This window comes from Varanus komodoensis, unplaced genomic scaffold, assembly GCF_004798865.1.
Source record: "Varanus komodoensis strain SLA01 unplaced genomic scaffold, ASM479886v1 scaffold17, whole genome shotgun sequence".
Taxonomy (NCBI): domain Eukaryota; kingdom Metazoa; phylum Chordata; class Lepidosauria; order Squamata; family Varanidae; genus Varanus; species Varanus komodoensis.
This window is the reverse complement of record NW_025335505.1, coordinates 18,958,515-18,984,236: the sequence shown is the minus strand read 5'-3', so window position 1 is coordinate 18,984,236 and position 25,722 is coordinate 18,958,515. Positions and strand designations below refer to the sequence as shown.

At 39.7% G+C, this 25,722-nt stretch overlaps 1 protein-coding gene across 9 annotated transcripts in view; it reads right to left on the bottom strand.

The window, feature by feature from the left end:
• The window catches only part of ZNF236 (zinc finger protein 236), a 74,105-nt gene that overhangs the window by 11,448 nt on the left and 36,935 nt on the right, over positions 1-25,722 (bottom strand). For 6 of the 9 annotated variants that reach the window (XM_044426349.1, XM_044426355.1, XM_044426348.1 and 3 more), the window contains 14 exons: positions 24,363-24,616; positions 18,889-18,990; positions 15,049-15,200; positions 12,959-13,059; positions 11,964-12,115; positions 10,676-10,888; positions 10,021-10,291; positions 8,794-8,897; positions 7,828-8,193; positions 6,506-6,651; positions 5,564-5,807; positions 3,885-4,064; positions 2,486-2,644; positions 1,025-1,203 (listed from right to left, as the gene is read on the bottom strand). In XM_044426349.1, the coding sequence (XP_044282284.1) occupies positions 1,025-1,203; positions 2,486-2,644; positions 3,885-4,064; positions 5,564-5,807; positions 6,506-6,651; positions 7,828-8,193; positions 8,794-8,897; positions 10,021-10,291; positions 10,676-10,888; positions 11,964-12,115; positions 12,959-13,059; positions 15,049-15,200; positions 18,889-18,990; positions 24,363-24,616 (2,623 nt within the window). The remainder of the gene's footprint in view (positions 1-1,024; positions 1,204-2,485; positions 2,645-3,884; positions 4,065-5,563; positions 5,808-6,505; positions 6,652-7,827; positions 8,194-8,793; positions 8,898-10,020; positions 10,292-10,675; positions 10,889-11,963; positions 12,116-12,958; positions 13,060-15,048; positions 15,201-18,888; positions 18,991-24,362; positions 24,617-25,722) is intronic. The other 3 variants (XM_044426351.1, XM_044426350.1, XM_044426356.1) reach the window with 3 other exon arrangements.

The following is a 25,722-nucleotide window of genomic DNA, read 5'->3' as shown; positions in this document are numbered from 1 at the left end:
CTTCTGTAATGCAACTATCCTTCCGCTTTTGCTTCCTGGAGTACCATTTTTGATAGCAAGGCAGAGGACACAAATCAGCCAATCAAGAGATCAGGGTGCATGGTGGTAAAATGCAAATATAGAGAAAGATACTTATGAATATTATGGGGAAATAAATGCATGTACATTTTCATGTAGATGTAAAACAGATATGGAAACTGGACAAAAGAACAGTACAGAAAGGAAGACAAATATATCTGTTCATTCGGTGGTCCTTGAGGTATTTTAAATTCATCAAGCAATATATGATTGTAAAATCCTCTCTGAAGAGGTGGACGGAAACTAGACAAGGCATGTATTCCCTTAGTGGGTACTTCTTAGTGTTTTTTGTTTGCTTGAATTAAACTAGGAAGCATAGTTTTTAAAAGTCTTGGCTGGGCTATATGCCCTTCTGCATGTGTTGGTTGATCTCTTTTTATCTGTCCATCTAGCCAGCCAGCCAGCCATCCACCTACCTACCTATTTAAAAGCATTTCTGACAGCTTTTCAGCCTTACCTACGGAATTTCCTTTGTCTGATCTCTTCCATGTCACTAACAAAAGTATACCACTGACCATTATTTAGATTTTTTTCTTAGATCCGTATTTCTTAAATATTCCATTACCTTGCCTTCATGTAAAATATCCTATTTCTTAAAGCATCTTCTACAGATACTCGTCAAACCTGCAAGATTCTTAAGTTGTTCTTTGGCCTGCCCTTATAGAAAGGACATATGTGCTTAAATTTAGTATGTAAACGTATTTTAAGTGTTTAAATAAAATGAAGAAAACATAAGAATGGCAAAGGGATTCAAAATCATAAAAATAACAGGTTCAGCACAAAACTTTTAAAGCACCTATTAGAAATAACTACAAGACATAAGCTTAGCCATCATGTCGTGCAAAAGTATTCCTTGAATGCTATTTCCAGACATGCTTTTTTTTGTTAATATATTTCACAAATGCTAGGAACAGGATAAAACTATTCTCCCACAAATAACACAAACCTGTGATGTGATGTTAAGTGTCACTGCATCAAGGCCAGCAGATAACATACTCTGAGTATCCGCCAGAGTTAATGTGACACTACCATCTCCTCCCACTCCTGGTGATGACATTACTAAATTTTGAGCTGGTTGAGACATGGGTGGTGTTGAAGGAAGGTTCCCACCTGATGCATTAAGCTCTGTAAGAAGCACATCATAAAAGCCTACATGCAATACCATAATGTATTAGCTGAAATCGGTGTACCATTCCTAGATTTCTATTCAATAAAATTATTTAGAGAAGTTTGATAAAACATAGTTAGATATAAATTTTCATCTTGCCCATGTTTAACAAAAAGGCTCTCTATAAGCAGATATATGAAAGCCTAAAAGGAAATAGTGAAGTGTTGAGAATGCCTGTTTTATCCAAGGACTATTCTTATTTTTCTTATGAGAAACTGGAAAAATTGTACCCAGTTTGATTGGGTTGGAAAAATTAAACCAGTTTGTATTATTAATACATTTTGAGCATCATCATCTCCTCCTCCTCTATATCTGCCATAGCCAAAGCTCTCTGGGTGGTTTAAATTTTAGAATTTAAGGCAATGCAGATATTAATTTCTAAAGTATTTTTAAAACTATGTAATACACATACATAGACTAAACTATTCTTAAAGAATAGAGATGTAAAATGTCTGGAAATAATGAAGGCATGGAGAAAATTTCCATTCCTAACAAACTCCTTCCTAGCTAGATACAATCTCAATAGCTTTTCCCTCAGATTATATTTTCCGAAGGCCCTCTCCACAGACAGGAATTTCTCTCAGCTTCCTTACAAACAGGAACAGATGCTGTATACTAGCTTTCCTCTGCATCCAGTTTTTCCCACTTTTGTTGGTTTCAGATGCTTCAGGGACTAGTTGTTGATGTTCCCTCCCATTAGACATAACACAAGTATGTAAAATACATTATGTATAACTTGGTTGGCATATAATATCACATTTGGTATCTTAAATTTAAAAGTATAGTTTATTTACATAATTAGACATTTATTGAGTTTACTTTCAAAAGATCTTAAATATGATAATTATATGAGCAAACCAAGATATACATACATTATATGACTTCAGGAACAATAAATGCTGTTTTATGCTCCTAATGCAGCCTCCTCTGACATGGGGCTTTTCAGATATTTTGGACTTCGATGTCTAGCAATCGTAATGCTGCCTGAGGTTGAAGGGAACTGACATCCAAAATATCTGGAGACTAAAATGTTTGGGAGGGCTGTCCTAAAACAACACAGTGGCTTTAGTTATGTGACTAGAGAAATTAATCAGCACTGTTCATTTTTCAGCTTCCCATTTTCAGCACTTTCTTATGGCTTCAGAATTTCTCGAAAAACTAATAGAAAGGGACAACAGGATGAGGAAATGAATAGGTACCAAAATATAAATTAGTGGATTAAATTTATTGGAAGCCTACCTGAAGTACTGTTTAGAGATGGGCTCTGAGATAGCAGTTGATCATTACTTATAGTCAATGTAGTACCTGTTGACTGACTGCTAATAGTTGGTGTGGTCAATCGCAGGTTTCCATTCAGTTCATTACCCCCAGTGGAATTGTGCTGAATAAGATCTTGGCCTAAATGGATAACAGAATCTGTAAATCACTTAAACTGTCTCTCTATAGTTTTAAAAAAACCCAAAAAACAAACAAAACCAAAACAAAACCCACAATTGTAGTGGTATAGAAACACAAAATCATGAAATCCGTTAAATCATAAACATTAAAAACATAGACTATTTTACTTTATTTATTGCTGGTTGTTATATACTGCCCCATTTCCATAGGCTTGGGAATGTTTACAACAATTTAAAACTAGCGACAATTCAGATACAGAAATTCAGATTAAGAATAACATATTAAATAAAACTAATCTTCAAAGGCCTGTAGGAAGAGATAAATCTTTAGCACCCTCTTGAAGGGAACAATCCAGAATATCTGAGGTATATCTCCTGGCTGGCCATTCCACTGAAAAGGTTCTTTGTGTAGTGGATGTTAATCCTGCAGAAGAAGACTTCTGGAGATTATTCCCAGAGGACCATAGCAAGTGGGGTGGCATTTATAGGCAAAGGCACTTTGCTTAGAAGGGTTAGAAGGGTTTTAAAGTAATTACAAACAACTTGTACTGTGACTGGAAACCTATTACAGGCAGCAGTGGAGAGATTTTAATACTGAAAACCAACCTGACTGCCATATTGTGTACTAGTTGAAGTTTATGGAGTAGGGCTCTTGGCGGCTCTATGGACAGCACATGGAAGAAATTGAGCTCAGATGTTACCAGCAAGTACATTCTGGTTTTCAGGTCATTCTCATCCAGGAAGGAACACAGTTGGCCAATCAGCTGAAGCGGACAGAAGCCATGGTCAAGAGTGCCTGCTATCTGTGCTGATATCTAAAGGGTTCAGGTTAATCAGTACCCCCAGACTGAGCACATGGTCTTCCAGAGGGGCTGTGCCTCCATCTAGAACTGGCTGATACACCTCTAACCCAGGATTCCAACCTAATCCTTGCAGATCTAATTACTTATCCTCTTTGGCAACCATGTGAGCATCAACCCCCTCTGCCAAATCAGCTCTGAAGGGATGGGAGAGTATTTGGATCTGATCTAGGGAATGAGCTAACGACTACAAAAGGAAAACCTGCTCACAGAGTGTTGAATGTAATCCAATAATTGTAAACAAATTATAGGAAACTGGAGGAACAAAAACATTTTCACTTATAGCAAACTAATAATAATACATTGCTATGTTGTTGTTGTTGTTGTTGTTATTGCAACTGGATAGTAACTTCACAAATAATTTGGAAATAGTATACTTGCCAGATATGGTAAGGGTAATTTCTTGAGGAGTTCCTGATGAATTCGTAGTAGTTGAACTAGAGGCATGAGCTAAAACATGACTCAAACTTGAATTATTTATTGTCAGTGTAATCTCATGTTGACCATTTGAGGTTGATACCATACCCTGTGAAGTCATGACCTGAGAAAGATCTTGTGAGCCTAAATATGAGTAGAGAAAGGGGAAAAAAACAGTAGTCAAGCTTTGATTTGTTAACATGCATTACTATTATATGAAGCTTGTTACATAAATGATAGAAATCAGATCAACAGGCCTTAGTGTGACATGTTCTACCTATTCACAGTAACAACACAGACAATCCGAGAGCTCTCTATAAAGTAGGCATCAGGTGGGCTCACATGACATACTGAGTTACTCTGTAAATAAGTTCAGTGGGTGGTTATCCACAGAATAACCCACAATACACCTGACAGATGACTTGTTCTTCTGCTTGGTTCTCCAGCTGGCACAGAGTCCTTCACAGAAGAAGTTGTCTTGTCTCACCCTCCCTACTCTGATTTCTAGCCCTTGTCGTTTGTTACTTCTTTCTTTCTTTAACTGAATTCTCAAAAATGTACAATGTGGGGGTTGTATCTTTATTTTGGTGCCAGAAAATTGTGAAATGTGTTTTTAGCATTGTTGTTGTTGTTGTTGTTAGTCTTTTGCAAGTGTGCAAGTGCACCCTTAGCTGTCTGGTATTTGCAGTCTTGTCTAGTAAATGTCCATGTCTGTTTCAGCTCTTAAAGGGCAGGAAAAGCAGGCAAAGTACATGAAAACTGACATGGTGAAAGTACATAAAAACATGAAAACTGACATGGTGAAAGTACATAAAAACTAATTTGAGCAGTTGCCCAGTCCTTAAATTTGCTGAGCTGAAATGTAATCAAAAAGTTCAAAAAATAAGAAAAACTGGACAGCATCTCCACTAGGTAATGTCATCTTAAGTTTGCAAAATACTGCCAACAACAAGTATAATAATGAATTATGAACACATTTGAGCAATTTTCTGAACCTGAAAAAATAAACAGAAAAGGGTGGTGAACCAGTGACTGTTGCTCCGAATGAACAGTATCCTCTTTCTCAGCCAGTTTCCCCATGGCTTGTAAAAACTGGGAGAGCATTCATTAGCAAACTGAGGGAATTTTTTTTGCCAAGAGACCATATAAGATTTCTAGTTGTTGAAAGTAATTAAAAGGTAAATATCCTCAATTTTCCTCTGCCCAATATAGTTTCACCTGCATTAATATAAGTAAGTAGGAAATATATTTGTGGTTCTTGGTATTTGAAGAGTTATCTTCCAAATCACCTGTGCATGAAAGTATTTGGACTTCTCTTAAAGAATGGAAAATCCATGTTTCACAGAATAATTCTGCATATTTTTAAATTATTTAAAAGACTGGGAAATCTTTTGTATCTTTTGTACAGAGTTCCTCACCGCTGAATACATCTAATATACATATATAACATAAAAAGCTTTCAGAACAGAAATGTAAGGAATGTGCATTTTACCAGTATGTGCCAAGAATAAAAATTGAATTATTATTTATATAGTAACTTTGATAAGGGATGAAAAGTAACTACTTAATTTTCCAATTAGTTCAAAGAACTTTGACTAAATAATCCATGTAATTGACAGAGTGTGTTCTCTCATTGAACTTACCAGTACTGCTAGTAGTCAGTACAGTTTCTTGCTCAGACATGGATCCTATTGTCATATTCGCTGAAGATGTAACACTGGGCTGTAAAGATAAGCTTGATAAAGGCTGTATTACCACATTTGCTGGCACTGAACTGTCTGCTGTCTGAAGGGTAGAGTTTTGAGAAGCCAAATTGGGATCCCCAGTTAGCTGCTGGGTAAGAATATTTCCCTGTTGTAGTGTCTGCTGTAAAAGACTGGGATCGATCTGAAAAGAAAACATAGGTATATACAAATATATGATACTCGTTAATGTAATATTAGAATTTCTCCCTCTCCCTTGACACAGGCTAGATTTAAGAAATAATACTGTATCATTGTTCACAACAGTAAATTTATAAAAGTAGGTGTGACCATAGTCAATAGCCAAGAGGACTTGTAAAAACTAGATGATGTACAGACTTCATGTCTCAGCCATCGGACATTAAAAGAAGTCACAAAATTTAGCCACAAAAGTCAAAGCACTGGCTACTATCGTGCAAATCCGGGAGGTTGCCGTATTTCTTTAGAATGAGGCATTACTCGTACCTGGACACACCGTCCCACAAGTTTTACTGAAAATGGATTACAGGACACAGGTATGATACAGAAGCTAGTTAAGCACCGAAGGCTTGCCAAACTATGTAGCACAACTGCCAAATATTATGGTAGCAGTGCTACCGTGGAAGGCAAGAGGTACTTGCATACTTAAGTGCACTTGCAACATTCAGTGCTTCCCTGAATTAAAATTGCATGTGTGACTACCGTGAAAAATGGATGATTTTCAGCCCCTGAAGGATATTTCTGAAATATGTAGGACAACAGCACAGCTTTTTTGACTAAAGCCTAGAGCTTTTAATGTTTACCTGTCTTTGCATCCTCTTTTTTACCTCTCAATTGATTATTGAACACATTCGATAAACACACCTGCAATGTAATGTTGTTAATGCCGGTAGGGTCTATTCCGGAAATTTGAACATTAGGTCCAACCAAGTTAGCAGCAAGCTGTAGCTGTATTCCTTCAAGGGTTGCCAAACTACCATCTGTCAAGGATACAGTTAAATCACCTCCAGCTATCAAAGAAAACAGTAATAATTTAAATTTATTTGTTATTGTCTTGGTTTCAGGGAACTAATATCTCTGATTTCACATATTAAATTCTTCATACAATTAAGCAATATTTGATTTTATCAGTAGACATTATCGTAATGTTCTCTGCTAAAAAAAAAAAAAAAGCAAAAAAGTCTCACAGTGATAGAATGTAATCTGAATATGAGAAACAGGACCATGAAACACCAAAGCTTACTTCTAAGTAAATATGCGGTAAGATTAGACAGTGTACACACGTGCGCACACACAGAGAGAGAGAGAGAGAGAGAGAGAGAGAGCGCGCGCGCGCGCGCATGCGAGCACTTAAACAGAACTATGTATTCTTATGTATTCTTTGTGAGCCGCCCCAAGGCTTTGTTGCGATGGGGGCGGCACAGAAATGTTTTAAATAAATAAATAAATAATAAATAAATAAATAAATAAAATGTAATCTGCAGCAAGTATGAAAAGCTAGAGCACATAATTCATTGCAAGGAACATTTATTCATTTGTTTATTTATGCATTTATTGCCCTAATACTTCTCCTGATAATGTGCATTTTGTACTTTTAAAATTCTGGGACCCCCTTTAAAAGACAGTTTTGACAAGGCAAATGTTTGGACTGGGACATATACAGTCATATGTCAAAAAAATCCCTAGAAAATGGGGTAGGGTAGTCTTTTGCATCTTCCCAAGCAGCTAGAGTTCAAGAACACTTTTTGCTGTTCTTAATAAAAGAAGTTAAAGCAGTTTAATATATATCCATGATGGGGTCAGTGGCCCAAGTTTGCAAGACTCAACAACCCAGCATGGATACAAGTCCTACAACAACCTATGCCGAAAACAAGCTACCCAACAGAAATCAGTCCAGATTTGCATGACATGGAAACATATGGTTGGTTGAACCCAGTCTCTTAATAACAACCAGAGGAGGGCCTGTTGAAGAGGAAACTCTTTTCTCTTTGGCATTATCCTACTAAAACCTGCTTCCTTCTCAAAGCTATATGCATTGTTTCCTTTCCTGGTGAGCAAGATAAATAGTTCTACTTCTCTCATCTCAAACAGTATTAGGGAAAAAAAAGGTATTTCTTCAAAGCTTCAGCTAGTAGGCAACAGGCTTTCAATAAATGAATGACAGATAAAACACGAACTATTTTTACCTGACACAGAAGCAGGAAGTATAGCTTGACCAACAAGACCTTGCTGAAGCAAATTTTGGTCAAATTGCCCTGTCAGAACAGAGTTATTCATAATGAAAACACTGGGATCAGATGATGATGAATTAAGGAGATTTACTGGCTGTAGTCCCTCAGCTGGAGTACGAGATACAGGCTTCCTGATCTTCTTGGCCTCTGGTTTAAAGTGGCACTGTATATGGGTTTTTCTGCGTCCAGAAGTTCGAAACCTTAACTCACAATGAGGACATTTAAAGGGCTTTGCTCCAGTATGAAGGCGCATATGTACCTTCAGACTACCTTTTGTAGAAAATGAATTGCTGCATACATGGCAACTGAACAGCTTCTGCCCTGGAGAACAACAACATAATAGGATACAGCATTAAATAGCATTGCCCTTTTGAAATTATCAATCACTACAGAATTATTGTTGCCCAACATCTATTGTTGCAGATGATGACATTACAGTAACCACATGTTCAGCACCTGATAGAAAGCTTGCTTAAATGAGTTTTTGCACACAAAAAATGTTGCTTGGGAAAATCAACAGTGGAAATAGGGTTTGCATATGCCTCCTTTGCTCCTTCCCCAGCATGACACCACGTGTAAAGTGAACAAATGAATCAAGGAGTCCCACCTGTACTCTGTCAAATCGTTGACATTATCAAAAGCAAAAGAAATCCCACATTTCACCTAACACGTTCCCTTTGTATTATTTTTAAGGGACTATAAGAGAAAGAGGCAGTTAATATAATCTATATGCATTGCTTTAACTGAGCCAGTTTGGGCCTGGTCAATGTCTGAATAATGAACCAGCCAGAAACCCTATGTAAACTGTCTTGAATTCCGTAATGGGAAGAATGTTCTAAATAAAACTAAAAGTATTAACTACCCAAGTATTTCTTTTTCATTTCCTCTAACAGAGTTGGAAGTCAGCAAGAGCTTACTTACCTGTGTGAGTTTTTACATGACAATCTAGAGTAGACTTTACAGTAAAACTCTTTCCACATTCATCACATTTATAAGGCTTCTCTCCTGTATGGATACGCACATGCCTAGCCAAAACATAGTTTTTCTTCAGTTACAATATGCTTCACAAATATAAATCAAACAAACATGCCAAATACCATGTCCATTTTTAAAAATTATTTTATTTCATAGACTCATAGAATCATTCTGGCCTATAAGGCCATAATATCCAACCCTTCTCAGTGCAGGATTTATTTGAACAATTGAGGTATGTCTCAAAGAGCAAACTGAAAAAATGCATTTGGAAACAATTCTAATTTTCCATACATATTTTCAACTATGTAAAATGAGTACTGAGTTTAAAATATTCCTGCAGAATTACCAAACAACAATGGCCATCATCCAAAGCTGGGGACTTCTGCTCATATAAGCCTTCCATTCTTTCTGCCACCAGTTACACCTACACCCTCAAATCCAGTCTGAAAGATCTCCCAGGCCTCTGAATCCAATCTGGGAGGTATGCAAGAGGCTGGTGGGTGTGGGAGGGGAGAGATACGTTCTACTAACAGTGCCCATCCCACTGGCTGAGGAGCACCACTGGATGCAACCTAAAAGCATCACAACTACTATAATGATAGTAAAATAATAGAGAGCAATAAAAGAGGAAGAGCACCAGAAAAAATAAAAGAGCACCAGAAAAAAGTTTTCCTTAGTTAAATATTGTCACAGATAAACTCTTTCCCTAAACTTTCTGATCCTGATGACAAGAGGCACTACACAACATGATGTTTTTACTAGCCAAGCTAATATTCTGTCAATGCAAAAAGTTTCATATTCACTAGTATTCCAGCAGTGTGTCTGAGTAGGAAATGCATAAATAAAACATTAAAATTCCAACTGTGCACAAATCCAACTGTACTTGTTTAGAATGCACAGAAATTTCAGATTTTATTCTGACAAACTTCCCTGTAATGGCAAAAAATCTAGTGCTCTTTCAGGCACTCAGGAGGCCTTCTGACATGTTTAATTCCAATTTACTATTGCAAACTACTTCTAAAATTTCTCTAGTGTGATCTGACTAGCTGTTTGGAAAAATAAAATCAATAAGTCACCAAGCAGCCAATTAAGGGTATAACTCTTTAAGTTACTGCTGTGAACAGTACAAATAACATTCTTCATATTTAGTTTCTGGATAGCACATCCTCTTACCTTACTAAATCACTGGGTTTTTTAAAGCTTTTGGGGCAATAAGTACAGCAGTTGGCATATTTTGGTTCTGCCTCCATCTCTGCTTGCTTGTCTTTGATTTCACTAATTCTATCCTTTTCTGCAGCAGACTGGACAAGAACTTTTTCAGAGACAGTTGCACTTTCCTGAGGTCTGATTTTTGCAAGTTCGGCTGTTTCCTCCTCTGTGAAAGTGATGACGCCAGGCCTGGATTTTCTAGAAGGCGTCCTTTCAGAGTTCTCATCTTCTTCTTCTGCATTAAAAAGAGAAGAGTAACCTTTCACAAAATACTTGTCAAGAACCATTAAGAATAGTCTGAGTATTGAATCAAAATTATTTTTATTTGCAAGCTTTTAGAGAAACAAACAGAAACCTTTCAAGGTTGAAATGGGCAGAATGTGGTTCCTCAGGGGTCCAAGGTGAGACCTTCCTGGGCAGATTGTGGGTCCTCACTGGCTTCACACACTTAGAAACACAGACAAGAGGCTCATGCCCACTTTCTAGATTCTGCTTACACAACACGGTGATGTTAGAGGTGAAATAATCTTCTGACCATTACGTTAAAAGAAATTCAATAGACTTCAAAGAACACTGAGCCAGATCTTCTGCTAAGGTCTATCAGGAAAAAGCTGCTCACCTCCTCCTCCTCCATCTCCACCTGCTGTTGCTGCTGAAGACACAGTCTGATGCTTTTTCATATGTTTTTTGCAGTGCACTGTGGTTCTGAAGCTTTCATCACAAAATGGGCACTTATATGGTTTCATACTCATGTGAGTTGCCATATGTCTGGTAAGGCTTCCATTAGTAGTGAAGGATGTATTGCAAATGCTGCAACTAAATGCTTTAACTCCTGAAGAAAATAAAGCAAATAAAAAGTAGGTCTTTTGGTTGTCTAATACACCCACAAACAATGATGTTCTGATGCTATATACACTTGAAACTTACCTAAGGTTTCTTTTCATAGATGTGGTGATAGCTACTAGTTTACACTTGTTAATTTGTACTTGTTGATTATATTTTAGTGTTATATATTTAACCCGCCTATCATCCAAGGAGTGCAGGTGGTGGACAAAATTCCATTTTCCCCCTTATCTCCCAAGTTATTCTAAAAACAACTGGAAGGCAGGTTAGGTTAAGAAAGTGTGAACAAAAAGTGGCTGAGTAAGGATCTGACAGCAAATTTCTCCATTTCTAATTTAAGGGTAGGCAACATGGTGCTCAAGGATACCAATAAGTTCCCTAGCCTTCTTACCTGCACAATCGATAGATGAGATATATATGTGTGTTCGTGGGGTGACCCATAGTAAGAAGAGGGGAAAAAAGGGTTGGTTGGAAGAAGAGGAGGCAGGTGACAAAAAATGAGTGCCTTCTCTGAGATGTTTTTGTTTCTTTTGCTATGCCTCCCATGAAAGCCATTTCTCAAATTGCCAAATGTGCCCACCTGCTCTAATTTCCACACCATACCGCTTGTGATTTAGACAAATTTCAAAGTAAATGTTTATCAGTAACTGCAACCTATCAAAAATAAATAAAATGCATGTCCGTACCAGATAAGGATGGAAATTTGCTGGAGCAGTAAAGAAAACCTCATTAGATGGCTGCCAAACTTTTGTAACAAATCACTGAGGAGTGCTGAAAAGGACAAGCTAAATTTGAGAACAAGATAAATTTAACCATTTTAGAACTCCGCAGCAGTCTGCAACGAAATTCTGGCAGCCTCTGAATAATCTCAACTCGCTCATTTATGACCTATATGTTTTGCATTAGACTAGGGTTCAGCAGCTTTCAGTGGACCTTTCCTGAAAGCACAAGGTTGGACTAGATGATGTTTGACCTGTTCCAGCACAGCAATACTTTCATTGTCATGTTCAAGTACAGAGCTCAGTTTTTTGCACAGAAACCAAAGGTTAGCAATGCTTTATCACCTGTATGCGTCTTCTCATGAGATTTAAGAACTCCAGAAGAAACAAATCCTCGGCCACACAACTGACATTTGTAAGGCTTTTCCCCCGTGTGTGAACGCACGTGCTGTTTCAGGTGGCTGGATTTTTTAAAGCCCTTGTTGCAATACTCACACCTATGAAAATGAAAGTTTACTTTGAATAAAATGGTATAACTCTGATTGTTACCTGTAAGTGGAAAGTTTTGTCACTGTTCCAGGTTTAATGCTAACAACTGATGTTATGCACAACTGCACTTTTATAATGGTTTAAATGTTTCCAGTGCTGAAAACAGTTTAGAAATGGATTAACAGTACAAACTTATGGTTGCACCCTAAATTTGTTGATTGTTTTGCTTAACAGAAATAATCAGATCCTTTGATAAGATGAACTAAAACACTGGAAATTTAGTTCTGCTTTGATGCATTGCTTCTTTCTCCCTGCTCCTAAAGCTATGCACCCTTCCTAACTCCCACACACCTGTACCCAAGTTCTCCATTTCACTTCTTTCACACAGACCATTTGACTGCTTTCATTTGGGGTAGGGGTGAGGCTTTCCTTAGGCCTTATGATTTAAAGACAAGATTGTTCTCTGCATTATCTGAGTAAGCTCAATCTACTGTTAAAAGCATCGTATCTACATACAATAAAATGAATGGTAGAAAACTTGGTGAAAAGCTAGTTTGTGGTTTCAAATCATAACTCATTAGAAACAAAACTTAGGAAAGAATAATGTTTGTAGCTTGATCTAATAAATGCATCTTGCTCTGCAGCCAAGCAAAACCCTTTAACCAAGTCCAGCTCAGTATTTACAGTAAAGGATTGGAAAGCTAAATCAGGGGCCAGGGGCTAGAATGCACAAACAAGGTCACCTACTCCTGACAAACCGCCGCCTATATTCCATTTAAGAAATCTTATGCGGAGAGAGCTTCACCTGACAACAGCTATATAACAATAGCCAATTGTGAATTTCAACAGACCTGTAAGAACGCTTGCTTTGATCTTCACTGTCTTCCAGAAACTGGGAGCGTTGGGCATGCAGATCAAGTTCCTGTGATTGATCTTGAATTAGCCGGGTAGTCTGGCAACAAAACATCTTACATTTATCAACACAACTTTAAAATCAAACCACATTTACGTAAGAAAGGGTACTAAAATAAATATATTTAACCAGCGCAACACAAGTAATTGCTGAATTTATGGGTCTGTTCACAGGTGGCAAAGTTAGAGCAGGATATTTTTGATTTTTCTGGGAAGAAGAAATTCACCACCATGATGAGGGATACATATCTTTAGCAATGCTAGCAGTTTCTTCAGTATTTAAAAATCTATTACTATATTGGTGATAGTTTGTCGCCAATTCAGTGAATTCAACTGTTTTTTCAGGAGTGAACATACTACAATGGGAGACATTTACCTTTGGTAGTGGTGGCAGAATTTTCATGCCTTTTTAAAATATATATTTTGCTGAGACTCATGTGGCAACAATACAGTTTAATGGCACAATTAACATATTCTTTAAACTGGTCTAGACACCACATTGTTACAGAGCACTGTGTGCTGGGGGCAGGGGATTGTAGGGAAGTAGCATCAACTTTTCTAACCATCATGATCTAGAGTAATTCTGCATCAATTTTGGGGCAAAGAAAATGGTAGCTGGGTGAACTATATTATTGCCATCACCTACCAGGGCAAAACAATGCAGATTTAACCCAACAACAAACACTGGGCAGTTAACTCTTCAGCTGTGTCTGTGGTGTGTGTAGCTGCCATGTAGTATATGCCCACTTGCTGACATGTTGCATAAAACAAACAACTGTCTGTGTTAGGGTTTGTGAGGGTTATTTAATCCATGCATAGATCACATTTACAGGGTTCACAAGATCCAACAACCAACCAGTATGAGTGCAGCCTGTGACACACCACAGTGTTATTCTAATCTTGTCAGTGGGTTGGTCAACCCCTTGGTCCGGGCATCACAAAATAACCAATGAATGGGAAATTTCTGTCTAGTTAATTAAAAGCGGCAGCAGGGAAATAGGCTCACAAACACCACATGGTTTGTTATTCATGGCTTGCTTGATCATCCCAAATGGGTCGATACATACAGACATCCATGGACATTCAGATAACAACCTTGCCACAACTGAAGCTTTGCATTCTCCCACATTTAAAATGTATTTTAAAGCCACTGTTTGTCATTGCTTTAACATACTTATTTATGTATTTTAATGTATTCATTTTTTGTATTTCATCTTGTTGATCACCTGGAAAATTGGCTCAAAGGTAGTATACAAATCTTCCAAATAAACAAAATAGCAAATAAAATGTGTAACCTGCAAGTTTCAGTTTTGGAGTTGAAGTCATACTTAAGTGTAACTTGAAAAGCAAAATAATTTATTATTAAATTTATATCCTGTCTTTCTAGTGTAGGTAACATTTAAGATGGCTGATAAAATATAAGATAAAAATTTGTTATTCAGTCACAAAGTTGTGCCTGACTCTTCATGACCCCATGAACAAGATAAAATACAAAATATAATTAAAAGATAAAAGCTAATTTATTAAAATTCAAATAAAAAGAAGTAGACAACACCTACTGAAATAAAACCTACTTATGTCCAAAGCTGAATGTCTATCTGAATAAAACAGATTTGTCTGCTCTTGGAAGGGCAACAAAGATGGAGCCAGTCTGGCCTGGCACTGAACCCTCTCTTACATACTTACCAAATGTGCCTCATAGAGTTGCGAGGCAGAGGGGAAAAAAACTTTTCTCAGGGATCTTAGAAGGCTTTAGACTTTCAAACAGTTTGATATCCAGTCACAGCAATTATGAATATAAGCAGCTTGTTGAATTGTGTCCAGAAAAAGACTGCTATAAAACAAGAATCACATGCTCCCTATAATCGGGCCCAGGCAGGCTATTCCCAGCCTAGATCACCCACCTAGGAGACCAGTCTCTGTCCCATAATCAAGCCTGCTAGACTGAAACGGATCTAGATAGCATGTATATTCCAAGACCACGATAGCAGAATAAAGAGTCACTTAAAATGTTTCAGTATACACATACCACATTAATAGTATCTGGTGTAGGAACCTGAAGCAGATTTGGCTGATGGTAACTTGTTGAAAGAGCCTGGGACTCAAGGGTGCTTGAATCTTGAAGTTGTTGTACAGCAGGAAACTGATTTGGCTGACTGTAACCATCATTAACTGGAAAACCTGCAACAAGAAAAATAAGAAACCTTTACTGCTGTTATTAAACTACACTAATATGGATAATTAATTCACCTACTGCAAAATAAAGAAGCTCAACATTATGAATAATCCAGAGTGGCATCCTGTCCATGAGTGAAAAGGAATGTAAGGAAGCCATCTGATACAGAGCTAGGGCTGATTTAAATTGTACTGGCTTTTGCAGCCCTCCTGTCCATCCTAAAAATTCTTCTCCTTTCTTGCCCTGAAAAGCCAAGGATTTGGGCTCTTGTTGGTAAATGTATACGGCTACCAGCATTTATGTATATTTTATCTCAGTCATGGAATAGCACAAAGAACAATATAAAATACAATAATAAAATATGCAAGGTATCAACCAGTATAAAACAGAAGACAATAGACATTAAATTTCAATGTTTCAATATACATTAAAAACTCAAATTCTAATAATAAGGCTAGCGGTACACACTAGCATGGGATTTAGCGAGTGTAATCCTATGCATTGCTGTAGCAAAACTCCTTCATCTAATAAAGAATATTTCATAGTAATTGGTGTGAAGGAAAGATTTTTTCCTCTATACCTGGAAGAAAACAAATGCAGACATATTCTGGGCATTTATTAAATCAGAAGGTCACTTACCTTCAGTTATACTTCTTTGCAATAAGATCTCCACAGAACATAATTTGAAGTTTCCTTTAAAAACCTCAATTAGCTCAGAGCCATTCAAATGTTGAATTTATTGTATGCATGCATGTGTCTAACAGGTTGACCCAGCTCCCTTTATCTATACTGGTACCAGAGATCCTACAACCTTTTCACAAAAATGCAAAACTCAGGAGGCAAAGTGTAGGTAATATAGGATGTGTGCCTGTGTGTGCCCTAATCCAAGCAGAATAATAATGACATAACAATTGCCACCAACTCATGCATAGCCTGTGCTACACTAGTGCATCTTTAAGGTAAATTATTTTCCCTCTGCTTATATAATGTAACTTTATACATAGAAAACCAAAAGAGTGCTTTTCGCAATCATTGCCGCATATCATGGGTTGTTCAAGTCATGCACATGCTGGGCGGTTTTTGAATATCCAAATGATGGCCGCAGCTTGTCATGTCATCTAAACCTGGACACCATGGGTTATATGAGGGTTAAACTTAGCTCATTTAAGCCACAGAGTGTTGTGTTCTGTGCTCATTTTGAATGCTCAAGCCATGGCTCTGGCTTTTAATATTCAAAATGGCCACTGGCATGCCCAACTGTCCTCCATGATTCAAAAAGGAAACCTTTTGTTCTACACTACACAACTCACAGGGACTTAAAGACACCTCAAAGCAGAGAAATGTCTTCCTAGTCTAATTAATTTCCAAGTTTACTTCTGAGTTCTATACACAGCAGCCATTACCCATCACAATACCCTGGATTGGATGATAAAATGCAGGTGTAATAAGCCATAAGATAAATAAGTTTCATACACCTACACAGATTCCCCATTCCCACACTTTGTTCCTCTCTTTAAATAAGTGGGGGAACAAGCTAGGCAGTGGGGGTGGTCCTCTTGTGAAACAAGTTAAGCTGCCCACAGGAGGTGGTACCTTGGGAATTACATCACTTCCCCTGCCTCCCATCAGGAAGCCCACCATTGCTGGCCCACTACTTCCGCCGGGTGGTCTGGATAGCTCCGCAAGCTGGTCTCTGTTTCTCTTGTAATATGCTGCCCCCTTACTTTTGCTGTTACCACAGTACATCAGAAAACAAAGTACCACCTTATCTTTTACTTGAACATTTTGAGAACTTTGGGAACTGTCAACTGCTTAAACTTCCATTCTTTAGAAGCTAAAGAACAAGCCCACCTCTTTTTATTATAATTGCTTGCATTTCTGAAATAGAGACAATTGTTCAATATTGCTTTGCTATAGCGAAAGTTTTATTTTTAAAAAATCTTCCCACTTCTTTCATTACTTGCATCCATACAAAATTATTACCCATTTCCAATGACTTGGTCCCCATCCCTCCCGAGTGCAAAGCAGAAAAAATAGCATATATCAGAAATACTTTTTATGGCCAAAAATGTTATTTGAAAAACTAAACATGTATGCAATGAAGACATGAGCCATGATATTAAAGGAATGAAACAAAATATCAACCACTGTCTATGTGTGCACATAAATTGTGCACACCCTGGAGTGAGAGGTAAGGAGTGAGTGAGCGAGAAATATCAAACCATTAAGCCCCAAAAAATTTCTGTGGCTCCATCCCATCGTAACATCATTCTATCATAATTACATTTAAATAAATGCTTAATATAAAATGGTATGCAGTTAACAGAGTTCATGTTTCTTTTTGTAAATCATTGGTTTGCATTTCCAAGCTAGTCCTTACAAGCTAAAGGCAGAAAGCTGAAAGTAGTAGCTGAAAGAAGAACCTACTCATCTCAATGTTCTTGAAATTGGCAATATCTGTTTTGTATAATAGCATATAATGGCATTGACCTACATTGCCAACATGAAGAAAAATCTCTATTTCTAGAGGGTAATAAAAGATAATTGATGGAAAGGAACTCTAATTCGAGCACAAGGCTCTTCCACAATTTTTGATGGCTTCTTCTTGGGTAATCCTCTAATGAATCCTCAGAACAAGGTTTTGGGAACAGTAACAGGAAGGAACACCAGGAAAAGCCCAATCTAATTCACAATCCAATAAAATATTTTACAAATATAGTATTCCATATGAAATCAATAAGCAACAATCATTGCTACAAGTGCAATACCATCTGTAAAAACAAAGGTTTAATGAAACAACATCTGGGACTTTTATTTTCCTATCTAACTAGTACAAAGGTAATTGAGAAGAATGAAGCACATATGCAGACAAAAGGGAGAGGGTCCACCAATTTAAACACATGTATCCAACTATACCTACCTGAAATTTAAAATTTCTGAAGGGCTCCAGTAACGTCAAGAAAACTTCAAAGTATGGGAAATCTGTAGAGGGCATTCCAAGTAGAATAGAAATCTTGTACAATAAGGATTTTAAACCATGCTTTGTCTATCATTACTCAGTAACTTAAATTTATATGACATGAATACACGCTGACAAAAAAGTTTTTTTTCTAGAACAATGTAATTAAAATTAGATTTATTTCTGAGATGCAGAGTACTGTGTGTTCTCATTCTAAAATTAGAAGGCTGTATCCAGACTCATTTTCATCAGAGTTCTGCTAGTGCTGTAGGAAAGGAATGATTATTTCCTCCAATACCCATTTTCCTGCAGTCCCCAGGTATTTCTCACACTGCTTTGAAGAGCTGAGGGAGATTCTGGACAACAAGGGAGATTCCAATGGGAGCACAGCAAGAGAAAGAAAAATGGTGAAAATTGCTACACTTCCCCATCCCTCCAGCAGGAAGCCTCCACTGAATTTTGGTTCCTTCTGTGAATGGAAGCAAGCCTACTATTCTACAAGTCTAGATACAACCTCCTCAAAGCAAATCCTGAAACTGTTATTTCACAAATGAGGATTAAACAATGTAACAGGCTTTGGAACAGTGGTGATTCCGTTTCACATGCACTGACCTCTTTCTATTATGCCATTCGGAAATTACTATCATTGTGAAGATGCGTATTGTTGATAATTCTAGAATACACAAATATATTGAGTGGTCACCTTGAGAATTGCTATTTATTTTTTTACTAACCTTGTGATAATCCTTGCTGATCAAATGACTGCTGTGCTATAGTTTGCTGTTCAAATTGATTTATGTTCTCTTGCAAAGCATGCTGAGAAGTTACAAATCTATCTGAAATTAGAAACAGAATGTCAAGAAAAAGAAATAAAGTAGCTCACAGCAAGCACAAGGAACATAACTTAACAAATTTGAGCAAGGATTTTTAAAAGCAATATTTAAACATGTGACTGGTTAAGTTCTATTGGAGTGTAGCCACTTGACAGATAGCTTAGCGAAAAAAATCCAACCTGATATGCATTTAAGAACTGTTCATTTCCCTCATTAGCAAGACACTTGGTGCAGAAAGAGATATATTTATTTGAACACACTATCTCACTGATACCACCATCAGAAATCTCTACTGAGGACTCTGAAACTGAAAAATGTTGAAAATTACCCAGATTTCTGTTCGGGCTTCAGGCCCCACCCCCTCCTTGAGACATGCATGAAAACAACAGGCACAATATTAGCAGTGCAATTAGAAGATGGTATGAAGCTTCTACACTAAGTCTGGTATAAATATTAGGAATCTGGCATTATGGCAGTTATGTCTGCTGCAGTTCAGTCAGTACCTCTAGTTGCAGAGAATATGTCTGTAGAATTGCTGCCAGTAAGTCTCAACAATACTGGATTAGATGAACCAGTAACCTGACTGAGAATAAGTGTAGTCTCTAGCCCCAGACACTGGGTCCCTAACTCCATGACTAGACTCAGGAAAGGCCTATGGCCTCCATCCTCCAAATTCTTATTTGAAATGGGGCGGAGTGGGGGGTAAATCTCTCCAATTAATGAGATACAACATGGAGCTAATGTGATTTTGTCCTGGCATCAAGGAAGAGAATCACTACAAAGGAACTCAGCACTCTCACTGGGTTGATATTTCTTCCTAGTAAGCAATGTGTAAAGAATCTCTGTGTATGTTCCCTTGGCAAGAAAGAAAATTAATCTCTGAATGAATGAAAAAGTAGAGACAAAACTGCACCAAATGTTTACAGTGACACCCTCGTCTTCTAGCATCACTGGAAAGCAGAATTAAGTCTGGGCCAACCTTGAAGCATTTCCTCATTACATTCCTATCCTGTACTATTTTCCTATCTAATACTAACACACAGAAGAGAAAGCTAAATTTCAGCAGCAGTGATCACAGATGATTTTTTCTGTTTTTACTACCAGCTTAAAAAAATTAAAACTGTCACGTTTCTCCAGTCTAAGCTCTGTCCTACCTGACAAATGGTTAAATTTCAAAATGAGGCAACATTTCTTCCATAACTAACCCAGGGCAACTGCTACTTCACACACTGGGCTCACACTAATTGCATCTCACCATCTATCTACCCAAAGAAGCCAACAGACAGCTTTAAACCCTAGCAAAATCTTGTGAGCACATGCCTGCGAAATTGAGTGTATTACTGGTACCAGGACTATACTCTGAAACTGTACTGTAGTAAAGTTCAATTTGAGGCTACATATGGAGCTTGGGACTGCAAGTGGCGCAGTGGTTTAAACCGCTGTGCTGTTGGGCTGGTAGATCAAAAGGTTGCCGGTTCGAATCTGCACAATGGGGTGAGAGCTCCTGTTGCTCCGTCCCAGCTCCTGCCAACCTTGCAGTTTGAAAGCATGCAAATGCAAGTGCATGAAAAGTTACCATTTCGGTGGGCAGGTAACAGCATTCTGTGCACTTCGGTGTTTAGTCATGCTGGCCACATGACCACGGAGACTGTCTGCGGACAAACGCTGGCTCCCTTGGCTAGGAAATGGAGATGAGCACCGCCCCCTAGAGTCAGGCATGACTGGACTTAACGTCAAGGGGAAACCTTTACCTTTACGGAGCTTGAAAATTAAACCACTAGGAATCTGACCATTAAGGCCCAGTACAAAGTTTAAGTTTAGTGTCAACTATAGCACTAACTTTTTATATTAGTTTGGATCCAGTATGACCTTGGCAGAGAACAAGCTTAAAACGAAGGGCGTCAGCCTAAGGGCAGTGATGCCATTTGGGGCCAAGCGGGGGCTGGGCTGGGTCTTTGCTGTTGGCCGGCAGGTGGGATAGGTTAAAGTGGGCAGCGGGGATCGTGGGTGTGTTTTTAAGCGTTTTAATGTGTTTTTAGTTGTTTTAATGGATTCATCTCTGGCTTTGAGTATGGAGTTGCCTGGGGAGCGTGTGGGTGCCGCCATTGGGGTGGTCATGGGCAGTGGACGTTACGGCACTGAGGGTCTAACGTGTCTGCATAGAAGAAGGAGGGACAGATGGCTAGCAGCTGTTCCCCCTTCTGGTTATTCCCCCAGCCTGAGGGTTCCAGGTAGTCCTGTCAACCGCCCCCCGGGCCCATCAGTGCTGCTGCTTAATGCCAGGTCGGTCCACAATAAATCTTCCCTCATCCATGACTTAATTGTGGATGAGGGGGCTGACCTGGCCTGCATTACAGAGACCTGGGTGGGGGAGGGGGGATGTCTCCCTCTCTCAAATGTGCCCACCCGGGTACCTGGTCCAGCACCGACCAAGCCTGGAGGGGAGGAGAGGGGGGGTCACTTTGTTTTACCGAGCCTCTATTTCCCTCACGGGACTTCCTGTTCTCTCGAGACCAGGTCTAGAGTGCCTCTACTTGGTGTTGGGCGACTGATTGGGGATTCTGTTGGGCGACCAGATTGGGGATTCTGTTGGTGTACCGTGCACCCTTCTGCCCAACAGACTCCCTGCCTGAGCTGACGGAGATCGTCTCGGACTTGGTGTTGAAGACTCCCAGGATGTTGGTCCTGGGGGACTTCAATCTCCACGCCAAGACTGTTCTGACCGGGGCGGCTCAGGACTTCATGGCCTCCATGACGGCCATGGGGCTGTCTCAGCATGTCACTGGCCCGACCCATGAACGTGGACACACTCTGGACCTGGTTTTCTCGACAGGACAGGAAGAGGGGGATCTGAGGGTGAGGAACTTGAGTCTGACACCTGTCATGGTCAGATCACTTCCTCGTGAGGTTTCAGCTCAAGAGCGGCCTTTCCCTCTGTAAGGGTGCAGACTCAATTGTGTTGGTCCGCCCCCAGAGCCGGATGGATCTGGAAGGATTCCTGAAGGCCCTGGGGGAATTCCTGGTTGATAAGGCTGGTGCTCCTGTCAATGCCTTGGTCAAACTGTGGAATGGGGAAATGACCAGGGCTACTGACACGATCGCTCCTAAGCATCCTCTCCCACCTGGCAGAGCCCGTTCATCCCCCTGGTATACATCCGAGCTACAGGCAATGAAGCAGGTTGGGAGACGTCTAGAGTGTAAGTGGAGGAAATCACGGGATGAATCAGACCGAACACACTTAAGAGCCCATTATCAGGCCTATGCTGTGGCAGTGAGGGGGGCGAAGAAGAAATTCTTCTCTGCTTCCATTGCCTCCTCACAGTGCCATCCGGCAGAGCTCTTTCAGGTGGTACAGGGGCTGGTTCATCCAGGCCCAAAAAAAGATCTCGTGCCACCCTCGACAGCCCACTGTGACGACTTCACCAAGCATTTCAAGGAGAAAAATCACTCAGATTCGTCACGAGCTGGACGCCACTAGTGACTCAGAACCTTCGGGGGAGGTGCCAATGTTGCCGTCTGGTCCACAATTGATGAATTTCAGTTGCTGCAGCCTGATGATGTGGACAAGGTGCTTGGACAAGTACGTCCTACCACCTGCTTACTGGACCCTTGCCCATCTTGGCTACTCAAGAAAGCCAAGGATGGGATAGGGACCTGGATCCTGGAGGTTGTCAACGCCTCTCTAAGGGATGGCCGGGTACCTGCCCCTTTAAAGGAGGTGGTAGTCTGGTCAGTCCTAAAGAAGGCATCCCTGGATCCAGAGATGGCCACCAATTATAGACCAGTGGCCAAAAGCCCGTTCTTGGGCAAGGTGTTAGAGCGGGTGGTGGCGGGACAACTCCAAGCACTCTTGGATGAAACTGATTATCTGGACCCATTTCAGTCTGGCTTCAGACCCGGGTATGGTACTGAATCTGCCTTGGTTGCCCTGTATGGTGACCTATGCAGGGAAAGAGAGAGGGGGAGTGCATCCCTGTTGGTTCTCCTGGACCTCTCAGTGGCTTTCGATAACATCGACCATGGTATCCTTCTGGATAGGCTAGCGGGATTGGGAGTTGGAGGCACTGCTCTGTGGTGGTTCCACTCTTATCTCAATGACCGATTCCAGAAGGTGGTGCTGGGGGAATATGGTTCTGTGCCATGGCACTTATGCCATGGAGTTCTGCAGGGGTCCATTTTGTCCCCCTTGCTATTCAACATCTACATGAAACCGCTGGGAGAGGTCATTCGGAGGTGTGGGCTATGGAATCATCAGTACGCTGATGATACCCAGCTCTACCTCTCGTTTTCAACCAATCCAGGTGAAGCAGTGGCTGTACTGAACTGGTTCCTGGCCAAGGTTATGGGCTGGATGAGGGCCAATAAACTGAAGCTCAATCCAGACAAGACGGAGGTCCTGTTGGTAGGTGGTTCGGGCTTCGGGGTGGGGGACCTGGAGCTGGTCCTGAATGGGGTTGCACTCCCTCTTAGGGACAAGGTTTGCAGCTTGGGAGTGCCCCTCGACTCTGAGCTGTCATTAGAAGCTCAGGTGACGGCAGTGGCGAGGAGCGCTTTCCTTCAGCTTCGGCTGATCCATCAGCTGCGTCCCTATCTGGAGAACGATTGCCTGGCGACAGTGACACATGCACTGGTAACTTCCCGATTAGACTTCTGTAATGCGCTCTACATGCGGCTACCCTTGAAGATGGTCCGGATACTTCAATTGGTGCAAAACAGAGCTGCCAGGTTGCTGACGGGGATTGGGTGTTGTTCTCATATAACCCCAGTTCTCCGTCAGCTTCACTGACTCCCCATTGAAGTCCGGGCCCAATTCAAGGTGTCGGTTATCACCTATAAAGCCCTCAACGGCTTGGGACCTGGTTATCTAAAGGAACGCTTGCGTCCATATGCCCTCCTGCCCCTTGAGATCAGCAGCAGAGGCACTTTTCTGGGAACCCTCCGTGAAAGATATTAGGAGGGTGAGTACCCAGAGGAGGGCCTTCTCTGCAGTGGCACCCACCTATGGAATGCGCTCCCCAGAGAGGTCCGCCTGGCACCACCGTTATTTGTTTTTCGGCACCAGGCCAAGACCTTTTTATTTAAAAGTTATTTTAATTGTTAATTTATGAATTGTATTTATGGGGTTTTTATGTACATGCTGAGATGTTTCCAGTTTTTTAACTCTAATTGTATAAACTGTTTATTTATGTTTGTTTATTATTTTTGTAAGCTGCCCCGAGGCTTTTTGCGAATGGGGCGGCATAACAATGGTTTAAATAAATAAATAAATAAATAAATACAATAGGGCAAGTTAGTCATAACATTCTATTTGAAGTAAGGCAAGACTAGCTTAAGTCTGGATCCAATGTTATATACTGGAAGATTTGAAGATTTACCTTCATCTTGACTTAATGGCTGATCAGTCAACTGTGGCCTCAGTCCCGTTTCCTCTGTGTCTACAACCTGCTGCTGGTCTAAGTCTAAAATCGCTTCCTGATCTGTTGTGACTGACTCAGTTTGCTGCAGCTCTTCACTTTCAATCTCCACTTGCATCTGAGTAGAAACATGAATGCTCTGTTGATCTACTGTTGTATCATCAATTGAAGCAGCTTGCTGCTGCTGCTGTTGCAACTGCTGTGCAAGCTCATACCTGAAAGAGGAGGAAGAAATGTCTCTTGCACTATCAAGACATGAGATGATGCTAGGAACAATTTTGTTGCTGTGTTGTGCATCTCTAAAATCTTCAGGATAATTAAAACAGCTTTTTTACATGAAGTTACTTCCTAAATTCTTCAGCTACACCAATTTTTTAACAGACTATAACTTACAAAACAATGACTAAAAAAGAAATACAGCAATGAAATTATGCAGTATTTTGCAATATCTACATATCTAGATTTTAGTAACAGAAGGGCAGGAAGAAACATTCTGATGTCACACCATAATAAGAATAATATTTCATCTTTATTGACTGAGCAGTACAGAACCACTACTGTTCTTGGAAATGATTTTTGTTAGTAATATTTTTTTCTTTAACCACACAGCAAGTACTAGTTTCAAAAAGTACCATTCAAACAACATTATATATATTGTTTCTCTCCATTCACAGGCACACACTTGCACAACACCTACCCACTGAACAGAGCTATGAAAGTGCTGTCTTTCACATTGCTTTGCACTCTATTCCATTAACAGCACACAATCTCTATTGCAGCAATATTTTTTCATGGAAGCAATTTAACTCCACAACACAATGATTTTCATTCTATGCTCTGGCAAACCCTGATATTTTGCAGTGAGAAGATCAATACTGACAGGCAAGCTTTCCTGAAGAAAACCTGTTCACCATTATTCATTCTAATCTTGCAATATACAGCCACAAGATACTGACAAGCCTATTATGTTTGTCCAGCGTGAAGACACTTTAGCAGTCAGAATGTTCATGGGCATTCTATAACATCATGCCCATTCAGCCACTAGCTAGAAGTCATTTCAATCAAGATTCAATCAGAGTTAGTCTAGAAGTCATTTCAATCAGGGTTCTTGAAGTTTAAAATGTAGGAGAGCTTAAAGGACTGCAGCCCGAACTTTTCTCAGGTTTTTTCTTTCTTAAACTGATCTACCCATTAATTTTCTGCAAATTTTTTGCAGTGTTACATCTGACTCCCCATATCGTTGTAACACGAGCACCTAATTGCTCATCCAAAGTCTGACTTTAAAGCCATTGTCAGATCCTTTAGAATCCCAAGAATAAGG